Source organism: Fragaria vesca, linkage group LG4 (genome assembly GCF_000184155.1).
Source record: "Fragaria vesca subsp. vesca linkage group LG4, FraVesHawaii_1.0, whole genome shotgun sequence".
NCBI classification, from domain to species: domain Eukaryota; kingdom Viridiplantae; phylum Streptophyta; class Magnoliopsida; order Rosales; family Rosaceae; genus Fragaria; species Fragaria vesca.
This window is the reverse complement of record NC_020494.1, coordinates 16,553,290-16,564,732: the sequence shown is the minus strand read 5'-3', so window position 1 is coordinate 16,564,732 and position 11,443 is coordinate 16,553,290. Positions and strand designations below refer to the sequence as shown.

General features: G+C 36.9%; 1 protein-coding gene across 1 annotated transcript; it reads right to left on the bottom strand.

The window, feature by feature from the left end:
• Positions 1-602: 602 nt before the first annotated feature.
• Positions 603-6,448, bottom strand: LOC101312818 (putative phospholipid-transporting ATPase 9-like). Its single transcript, XM_004297115.1, has 10 exons — positions 6,050-6,448; positions 4,308-5,635; positions 3,589-3,699; positions 3,117-3,482; positions 2,925-3,033; positions 2,461-2,670; positions 2,196-2,321; positions 1,992-2,090; positions 1,671-1,862; positions 603-1,544 (listed from the first exon to the last, which is right to left on the bottom strand). Exons 1-10 carry the CDS (start codon positions 6,446-6,448, stop codon positions 927-929), a joined length of 3,558 nt encoding a protein of 1,185 aa, XP_004297163.1. The 3' UTR covers positions 603-926.
• Positions 6,449-11,443: the final 4,995 nt, after the last annotated feature.

The following is an 11,443-nucleotide window of genomic DNA, read 5'->3' as shown; positions in this document are numbered from 1 at the left end:
ACTGAATTCTGTCCGGTTGTGTTCATACCAGAAAAACTCGAGTTTGAGGGCCTTAACGATCACCAAATTGGCTGAAATTTTGTAGAGATGATCTACACAAGATGTTCTAGATATGTCTAGAAGGAAGTTTGAGGAAATTCGATCGGGAAGCGGTGCAAAAATGGAAATCCGCATCAAAAACTTTGGTGCGGACGTCCGCACCTAATCAGCACTATATATATATATCAAAGTTAGGGGTTCCCTTGGTTCATGAACAATTTGCCATTTTGCTTAAAAGAATCTTCCTTTTCTGATTTGGTCATTCCATTTTGTACTAGCTAGTATCAGTAGTATGAAGCTCAGACCAACACCTTTTTTGTTCTTTTCTTTTCATGCTTCTTTGGAATTGCACAAACAACTCCTTCAGAAACTTGTTGCAGAAATTCTCCAACAAAGAAGAAACTTACCGCAGAACTTACAATAAGCAGTTCAATAGTACGTACGTAATTCCACACATCAAAACCAAAAAATGATAGATGTGAAGGGAGAGAAACAATCGCGGAGGTAAGGTTATATAGAAAATAATCGATTAACAAGAAAAATGTAGAAAGAATTGAAGTTTTGATTCAAGAGAGCTCATTTATTGAAATCTACAATGAGTACTTTCACAGTTTCACTTAGCTTATACAACTTTACATTCTCTAAAGAGTAAAGAGCCTACCCCTCTAATGTATTTACTGCTAAATACTGCTGCTTCTGTACATAGCTAAGTATATGCACACTACAGGGTCTACTCCTAGAACAATTAGACACAAAAAAATCTCGTATCTTTTATATATGCAACCCAAACATATACAAGTGCAGGACCCCGAAAATTGGCAGAGATTCATGAGGTGTGTATACTCTGAGACCTAACTAATCCAAACACAATTCTATGGCTATCATTGCTATCTTCTTAGTTTGTTGGTCGTCCTAGCTGCTAACCGTGCTGTGAAACCGACGGTTGTTGGCCTCAAAGATCTCTGCCGAACCATATCACAAAACTCGGGATCATTTGACTGTCCCTCGTACCTAATCCATTGTATCATTTTATGGTACAAAGGAAAGAACCGCATCCGAAGTGATGAGTATGTAAAATATGGAAGTAGAGCTGAGATTGGCACAAGCAATGTGATAAGCCAGAAAGAAGGGGTGGGGGCAAGGGTTTCCACGAAGACTTTGTAAGCATTGGTAGAGAGTGTGGGTGACATGGCTCCATATGCTAACATAAACAGATACCAGAGAGTAATGGAACCCCAGATGAAAAGATGTTGTATCAAGGTGAAGTAACTTATTGCAAGTGCCATCTGCAAGTTCACAACCCAAACGGTGCATGTGTACATTATTGCTCCTAGAATGTCCTTCCCAGCAGTTTTTCCATCTGGATTGAAGGCACATGGTTGTAGCGCTTTCATGCAGAAAAAGAAGATGATCACAGCGCTTATTAGTCCATTCAACATCCAACCAATTATTCTACGCCAGCTGAATAGAACATTTTGCACTCCTTCTTGGTATAGTAGAGGAAACTGCGATAGTGAACAGTATAAACAGTATGTTCAGTAAAGTCAAACATCATTATACTCGAATCAGACTGGTATTTTACACCAGCTTGAATTGTATTCCATAGTTTACGGTATACCAAGTCAGTTTACCTTGAGACAAAATCGTGCAGAAACATCCTGGTCGAAAACTCCCATGGCAACCACCGGAAGTGATGAGAAGAATACATTATACAGTGACAAAAACCAGTCATTGTATACAGGTTGTCCAGAGAAGGTTGTGGATGCCTCATATAGGAACACAGCTAAACCAAATGTGATGTTCTTGTAGAAGAAGTAGCATATCTGCGAAGTTAATTTGAGAACGTCAAATCATTGTGAAGCAGAAGTTTTAGATTGTATGAAATTTAAGCTTGCCACACTGTCAACATTCTAAAATCTCAAGTCTGTTTGATAGAAGGTGAAATGTGATACCATTGATGAGATCCTTCTGTAACACCAATGTCCATGAACAAGCAGCAGGCGCTCCAAATAACGAAATTGTGCTATTGCAATATCACTTGACATGACCGCCTGGATATGAAAATAAGCATGAGAAGTTTATAAGAACAAAAGTTCAGTGAAATTGCAGGAAACAGAAAACAAACTAACAAAACATGCAGAAGAACCGTAAAGTACCTGCATTCCTTCGACACCACTAATTCCAATCCCAATATCTGCTTCTTGGAGCATTCCCACATCATTGGCACCATCACCAATTGCAAGAGTTGTTTTACCAGTTCCAGATTTGACCAGTCTAGTGACCTTTTTATCAATTTCACCAATTAAAACAAATTAGTTCCTAACTCTGAGCATGATATAAGAATGAAGACGCAAGATATCATCCTTATGAAGGCATTATAAAAAAACGGTAAAACCCATAAGATAGAAATTTGTGACATACCAGTGCTTTCTGTTTTGGTGATGAACGGCAACAAATAACAGATGCACAGCCCATTGCAAGCTCTAGAAACAACGACTTTATATCATCCTCGAGAGCATACGCAAGAGACTTTCCATCAATGATCAGCGCAAATGCCTCGGAGCCCCCACTTGATGCTGTAAGTTGAGCCTTTCCCTTATCTATGTGATGGAGGACTCTTGCTCTTGATGCCTAAAACATGAGTCAGAAAATTTATCAGCATCATATACTCTAACTTCAAATAGTTATGCCAGTTATACTCTTATGTAGTTATGTTGTACGTATAGCCAAGCATAGTCTAATCACGAGAGAAGGCTGGCAAGCTCTTACATTGTTCAAGATTCAAGAACACTATTTTTTTTCCTTGAGGAGAATACATTTTCAATACATGAACTAGATATAACATGTATGTATACTATATATGAATATGTTTATATAAGTTTTACCTTGGTGATGGCATCCTTATCTCCTTCCTTTTCCAGCACCTTAATTTCTGGAGACTCCAAATTTATCATAATCTGCGTCATTCCTTGTCTAAGTAAGCTACAGGCAAACCTGCAGGTTAACAATGTGAGTTAGAGACTTTCATCAGCATAGAAATTAATGGTCACCATGTATTTTATATGCATAAATCATACCCAATGTTGATGGCAGTTTCCATCTTGTCTCCAGTCAAAACCCAAATCTTGATTCCTGCTTGGGCAAGCTTGTCAATGCAATCGGGAACCCCATTTTGAAGTTTGTCCTCAACAGCTGTTGCACCAAGAAGAATTAGATCTTTCTCAACATTATCTGTTACTTCATCAATCAATGCTTCACGGTCTGCACTAATTGAGTTCTTGGCCTTGATCAATTTTGCATTAAACTCTGTGTATTCATCTTCCTGAAGTTCACGATAGGCAAGAATCAAAGTCCTCAGCCCTGCGTCAGCATACCCATTTAAATGCTCCTTGGTCTCTTCTTCGAACTCCCTACCATTTTTGGCAAGCCTTTCAAACATGACACTGGGAAAAAAAAAATGAGCTGAGCGGGTCAGAAATTATATATTGACAAACACGTAGAAATAGGGAACTAGGGACTGATTTGAGGTTTTATGGAGTTAACACATACTTGTCTGCACCTTTACAGAGCAATAATACTTTTCCTTCCTCATTTCTTACAATCACAGACATCCGCTTCCTTGTGCTGTTGAACTCTAACACATTCAGAAGAGTGTACAACCTGCAAACCAGAAAATTCAATGAATATAATCTCTTAAGCACACTAAAGTTAAGAACTACATACTAGTGTGGGAAGAAACACATCAAAAGTAAATGGGAGAAAGTAACAAGAAGCACAGCACAGATAACAGAAAGTATTGGTTATTGGATATTGTACGCTAGGCTTTGCAAAACAAGACTGAAGCTTGAGGTTAGCGGTTTCTGCTGTATCAAAAAGGCCTTTTCTAGTTAAGAGGTAGTCAAAAGATTCAAAACTTCATAAGAAAGTACCAAATAGGTTTGTATGAACAAACTAGATGTTTTCTTAAAAGCAAGATAGAGCACAAAAGCATGCATTGTTATGTTAACATGTATATTGCTCTCCAAAAATGCCCGATCCTCCAATATGGAAGAGAAATTTTATTCTATATATGAGATATAGCCCTATTATTTACATTAATTTTCCAATGCAGAAGCTGAGTTTATATTATTATGCCTGTTGTTAAGTGGTTCTGAAATCAATGCAGAGGCTTTGGAATCAGGGTACTGGATGAGCCTGAGACACATATGAAAGTTGAATAAGGCTGTTTGAGATTTCTACTTTTCAGATAAACAATGAAATGTACTGACCTATCAACTTGCTGTCCTGAGGCTCTGTCCAACTCTCTCACTGATATGCTTGTTTGCGTCCTTTTATAGAATTCGAAACCAACTTCTCTTGCTGCAATCACAAATGCTGCTTCATCAGGAGACTCAGCCTCGTACATAACCTTCCCAGTTACTTCATCAACTTCTGGAATGGCAGTATGGCAGACTGCTAATAAGCGGAAAAATTTCTGGATGAGATCTCCATGAGGCTCATTAACCCAATTTCCAAACATGATCCTTTCATCTTTAAAATTAAAGCCTTTAATGGGTGCCGTGTCATCCTTCCCTATTAGAGCTTCATGAACTGGTGAACCATTTCTCCTGCCCATAGACCTCTCGACCTCTGTAAAACCACGGCCATAAGCTGTTCCAGCCACTGAACATTTGATAAACTCCATTGAGTTGCATGTCAAAGTTCCGGTTTTGTCCGAAAGAATTGTGTCTACTTGGCCAAGTTCTTCATTCAAGTTTGAGGTACGAGCATGTGCTGGTTTATCAGTTTCTTCATAGTACATGTGAATATCTTGATTGATGAACACGCTCTGAAGAACTTTAACAATCTCTATTGACACATACAAGGAGATAGGGATGAGGTAGCTATATAACATCAGAGCAGTCAGGAAGTGATAAAGTGCTGCAATAGGAGCTTTTTTGGGATCATAGAAAACTGTAGAATCATCTGGCTTCAGATACCACCTTTTCATGATCCCATTGTTTAAGTCATCTTTGGTTTTAATGCCAAAGAAAATGGATCCAACCGATGACAAAGTAAATAAAACACCAAACAAGAGGTAGATGATTTTATCCATCTTCTTCTCAACTCTGCTTCTTTTTGAAGGAGGGGGAGTAGAGTTTTGAATAACCTTTGTATCAACACCGGTGAAGATAACCACTCCGTATATGTAGTCTGTATTTCGGAGTTTAGAGTCTCTGAGAAGAAGCTGTTGAGGAGAGAGGGGATACTGCTGCTTTTCAAAATCCATAGTTCCGACAAAGGAGTACAAATTTGCATTTGGGTCCTCACATTTCACCATGGCATGAAAATCGCTGATGCTGGTGTCCTCCTGTAACGATGAAGTTACATCCAATGCTTGTTTCAACTTTAAGTTTGTCTCCCCATCCAGGTTCATTGTCTCAACATAGCAGATTGCATCTTCATAACTAGACGAAAGTAACAGGAGATCTGTTGGAAAGAATTCATCCTTTTCCACTCTCACTATATCTCCCACTCTCAGATTCTTCCATTCAGTATAATCAAACTCGCCACTACCCTTGTGCACTTTAACCTTTCTATTGTTCACTTCAATATCCTGAAAAAACATTCAACACAGTAAAATTATAAATCTATATCCAACATCTTACTAGAAAGAATCAATGATATACTAATCAAAATACAACCATAGCAAGAATCTCCAGCAGGTCAAACATTTCCAATTGATGGTATCTTAGAGAAAGTCAACCAATCCAGTTGATTCCACATATCCGAAAAATTAAGCACAAAAACATAACAATGAATCTTAACTTTTCATTCTCCTTACTGAAATCAACAGATACTCCTCATCCTCAACAATCCCATAACAGAAAAGCAAAGAAGAAAATACAAAATTGAAAACTTCCCCAATACTTAAAATTCACTGCAAACCACATCCTAATGTTGACTTTGCATACACACTGAAGATTATTCAGTTAAAACAAACACAAACCAATTGAAACATGATCATTACCTGCTGTTTTCGACGCCAATCTTCGATCCCCTCCTTGGTCATCGTCGCGCCAATAACGATGATCAGAGGAATAATAGCACTGACAGCTGAATATGGAGCCAGAGGAGTAAAGGCCAAGATTCCAGTGACCAAGAAGTAGAAGTTAGCTACCCTCCTGAATTGCTCAAACAAAGACTTGGGCAAGAATGTAGCAACTGTATACTTTGTAGTGCTGACATAATTATCTGCATAATTTCGAATCCCGGCCTCAAACGAATCCGGTTCGTTGCAGAAAACCACTCTGGAAAATCCTGGCCCTCCAATCTGTGAATGCTCCTCCTTCAAAGAAGCTCTTCCACAGCTGAAAGAATAGATCTTGCTGAAATGCAGCCTTCTCTTTCTCCCACCACTCCTCCTCATTTTTCGAGACTAACACCAAAAATTAATGCCAACCTAAAAAGGCCTAACTCTGTTTTAAATGCCAACCCTGTAATTAATGCAAAACCAAAACCAATCCGAAGTTCCAAACCCAGAAACAGAACCCACTTAAACAAGTGAAACTTAACTTACTTGAGTAAAAAAGACAGCTTCTTTGTTCAAGAAGAACCAAACCCAGCTCCACAAGACCCCAAAAGTTCACAAATATTAAACACAGAGACCCAAAACAAGAAAAGCTCAGAGCCCCAGTAAATTAGAGATTAAAGAATCTGAATACTGAACAGAGGAGGTAAAAAAAAAAGAATAAATGAAATAAAAGAATCTGAAGAGGAAAGAAACTCAAGAGAAGCAAAGCAGCTAGAGAGGTTTGAAGTTTGAACAATAAAAGCAGAAGCAACCCAGTTATGTAATCTACAAAAGCTTTAGGACCCAAAAAGAGTTATGTTCTTTTGTGCAGCTAAACCAAAAGAGAGAATATAATGATGAAAAGAGGTTCAGGAAGGGCATGAAATAGAGGAAAGGTTTGAATGAGATATGCGGGTATTTGAATTGTCCTCTACAATAGAAGAAGAAGAAGGCTTTGAATAAGGACTTGGCTTTGGATCTCGCATGTTTTTGACTTTGGTTTTTTAGGAAAAACGCGGCATTTGGTTTTTGGGCTTGTAATATGGAATGGTTTTGTATTTAACCAAATTCAACTCGTTTCCCAGAAAACAAAGAAGAAGGAGAAGGAAAACTAAAATGTGTGAAGCATAAATAGGAATGGTGTTTTCTGGGAAATTTCAAACCCGCGGGAAAAGTAATAAGAAGCTGAGAAGAATATGGTAGGGAGAGGAGTGTTAATGTGGTTCTGTTTTTGGGGTATGAAATGGTCTCGGTCTTCTTGCTCCCAACAAAGACCCAGAAAATGAAAACAAATTAGTTTAATGCAATTATTAATCACAGGGGATTAATTTATTGAATCAAAGAAGGGAATGATGAAGACACATTAGCAAATTTTCTGGTTAAGCAGATGAAAGGGAAAGAAAAAAAAACAGATAAGTTATGTTTTTTTTTTTTCTTTATTTCATGCTTAACCAGAAATTTGATGCCAGCACTTGATCTGGTGTGTCTGGGGGAGTTGTTTTATTAGCAGAAATTACTGAAAATTTGGGATTTGTATTCCAGTAAAATTTTGTTGCTTTGGTTTAATTATAGAAAGGTCGGTTTCATTGGTTGGAAAATTAACAAAATAGAAACAGAGGAGTTAAGCTGTAGAAATGAGGGAGATAGTTTTGGAAGAGAGAAAAATGAAACGTGGAGTGTAAATGGGGCAGAATGGACGGGTCAAACACTCTGTGTGTACAGAGAGACAAGGACCAATGGTCTCTTCCTATTTCACATGCAAATATCTTGGCTGCTTGTCTGTTCATTTCTTGCTTTACATTTTTACTTTCTGTTTGCTCTTTTAGTTTCTGTCAGAATCTTTGTCTAATTCAAGTTAAAGAACTCTGTCTTCACTTTTATTATAAAGCAGTACAAGCACAATGTAAATGAGTAAGGATAAGATTTGATTTTACTTTCTTTTTTTTTTTTGGTAAACAAAGAACTTCAATTGCTAATTTTACTTTGATTATGTGTTTCATTTTTACTAATTTTGTCTACGTACCTTGGAGATGAAGGAATGTGTATGTTCTTGTTTGGAAAATGATTTAAGTGGGAGATTCATGGATTGGACTGGATCGGATCGGATTGGATTACGTAGGTAGCTAGATTCATTCCTCTTTTGTTTTATACGTTTTTGAACTTGCGATTTGTAGTTGGCAATTCATAAGTTATAAATTATCTTTTTTTATCGATGTAACTTTTTTTTTCAAATGATAGATTCGCATATTTATAGTTTGTTCGCGTTATCACATCAAAAGAAATTCATGATTATATCCAAATGTGGGAGAGTTCATGAACTGGAAACAATTCCATTTTTTCGTCCAACACTAGCCATCTCAATGGCATCGATACCAAGAAACTTGCACATCTTGCCGAATCCATTTCAAGAAAGTAACTACTCGATTGAAAGAAACATACATTTACTGCTATTATCCTCATTTGCTCGTTCAACCTAATACAAATTTATCTTTGGGTCAAACAATTTTATATCATTTGATATGCGAGAGAGAATTGAGTTTCTCCAACTTGATAGATGTCTCTCATTATATAAACACGAGAGAAATACGTACATTGAACTAAAGACAATGAATTCATTGAGAAGAGTAGTCGTTTAGGTTTGAACATGATACCTCATTCATTTCCATGCATGTATAGAAATACCATATAGTTGGTAGTAGAATTAATATATATGAAGGAGGAAAGAGGCAAAAGAAGCCGCCGAGCCCGTGAAAGAAACAAAGACGGGAAGAGAGAGAGACCGTTTGGCCGGTCAGCATTGATCAGCAACCGTACAGAATATATATCTATGCCTCTTATACTAAAACAAACTGCCGTCGGGTTATTACAAAAACTACTACCAGCTTTGTGAATCTATAGAATGTCTTGCCGTAATTAAGCTAAGCTAGCACTGCCGGCGTTCACTGCTCGATCGCTTCAGCTTCATCGCCAATCACTGCATGCATGCCAGTTCATTTGTAATTAGAAAACTGTAGCCGCCTGCATCTATGCCTTAACTGTCGCAGTGTTCACTGGAACTCGGGTTGTTAATATTAGTCGTCCTTCCATGCATGTTGTGGCTTCATATATTAGCTTATATATATGATTCATGTTTGTTTATATTGATGTTTCGAGCTCAACCGGTGAAAGGAAACTCGGTGCTAATTGTTGGCACGTACCTAGCTGATCATTGCTTGCTCCTGACTCTCTTAATATATATAATGATTGAGCTCAATCAAGGAAAACGTAATTAGTGTATAAGAAAGATGTTGATTCTCGGTGCTTTGTTTTCAATAGCAGCATTATATATGTACGTACCATGAAAGAGGTAGACATTTATCATTATTTATGGTATGAGAGCAAGATCAATGTACGTATATGTACAGTATGCCCTTTGTTTATTGTTGGCATGGGTACGAGCTCATTCGATGAAACAAAATAATGGATGCCTTGTTCCATACGTAGCTAACTAAAATGGTGACCAACTGAAATTTAGGCTTCCCTAGAACTTAGATCAAACCTAATGCATGAGTTAGGGTTGGTGAAGGATCTTAACCTAGCTAGCTATACTGTTTATTGGTGGACGGTCAAGTAACTAGGAAAATCAATTTTCAAACTACTAAATATAATTCAGGCACCACACTAGTGTCTGAGATCAAGTTTTCCCAGTTTCAATTTCAAGTTTAGCATAATTAGGTTATCTTTCATCCAAATTTGACATTTAGCAAGTTAATTATATATTAAGCCAAAAGACTATAAACTAAATGCTTGACCTCCAAAAGGTAGAATATACAAAGTTGGGTGATAATCAAATGAATTAGTACGTGATTTGTAAATACATATTCGACAATTTGGCCACGCTCTCAGTATGATACAAGACCAAAAGGTATATGTTAACTTTACTTAATTGTTATTCCATTGAGGGATTTATATTTTTAACTATTTCTAAGGATAGAGTATTACATCAACTTCTCGATCGAATTTTTGCATTTATACCGATTAATTCATTAAGTTTTATGAGTATATCACTTTTACAAATTTTCAGATAATTTAATAATCGTTAGACCATTTAATTTATTAAGTTATATGAGTTTATATCAATATCTGTCCCTTATGCATATATAGGATTAGGATATTAACAAGATTAAACGTCCCGGTGGTGACCCTAGATAGTCTGCAATCCTTTTCCTGATGTGATTCGATCTTTGTATGAAACATATAAAACCTCCCCCAAAATCATCATCATGGTATACGCATACAAGAAATTGCATTATCTATATATGATTCTGAAAGGGTCAGCTTCTAACAGCTATTTGTCTGAACCTTATTGGGAGAATGTTATTTTAAGACCCAGATCACCCCCTTTTGACAAATCAGAATGCAGAAAGATACTCGCAGTGGATGAAATACGTGAAAGGGGAAAAGTATATACTATACAGATTTTCGAGGGTCTGTATCATTGCTTACATGACCCTTTGACGAAACAGATCGAGTGACACGTTTTTGGCACGACTTGGGCAACAAGGCAGCCATCGCCTTCTGTTACAGATCGAGCCAAGATCAAGTTATGGAAAATAAGCAAAACCTTGGAAATGTGCCATAACTGGTATATTCGCCGTGCAACGACAAACGCTTGCTACTCCAATCTCTTTGATTCTTCGAATACTATACTCCAAAGAATATCCTACGCACTCCTCTAACTTTGTAGCTAGGTCTACAATTCTTGTATCATCCTGATTCTGAAGTTTATCGATGTGATACAAAGAAAATGAGAGCGAGATGAAGTACGTATGTACGTAACAACTTCATTTAGAATAAATCCTAATTAATATACAAATCGATCACTTTTTACTTGGATAGAAAGCTACAATTTCCTCATATTGAAGCTAATACCAAATAGTAAATAAATGTTTTACGGTCATTGTATGTAACAACAGTGACTATAATATTTAACTCCGAAAACTCACACGAGTTGACAAAAATGAAAGAACGTTCGTTTTGTGCCGTGTGTATAAATGTACAGTACATTTGCATATGTTTGACAAATGCACATCGATCCTCATGATAAACATGCATATTCAGAGTTCAGAAACTTATATTGTTTGAAAAAAAATGAAACCAACACCATTCTTGACTTGGTGTGTATAATGGTACATAATTATATATGTCCCGTAATATATGCTATAGTAGCTATACACGGGTCTATCTAAATTTAATTTAGGAGAGAAGCTTCTCCCACAATTATGTTAATTTTTCTTTGTTAAAGTTCATCACTAGCTAGGATGATCGAGTTTGTATCAAAGTTTGGCTTGGGATTTTATTTTTGTTTATGCT

Coding starts and splice junctions, on each gene's coding strand:
- LOC101312818 (XM_004297115.1), bottom strand. CDS start 6,448: ATGAGGAGGAGTGGTGGGAGAAAGAGAAGGCTGCATTTCAGCAAGATC. Junction 2,671..2,924: donor ATAAGGATGCCATCACCAAG/GTAAAACTTATA, acceptor CTCATGTTTTAG/GCATCAAGAGCAAGAGTCCT. Junction 1,863..1,991: donor ACAGAAGGATCTCATCAATG/GTATCACATTTC, acceptor TTAACTTCGCAG/ATATGCTACTTCTTCTACAA.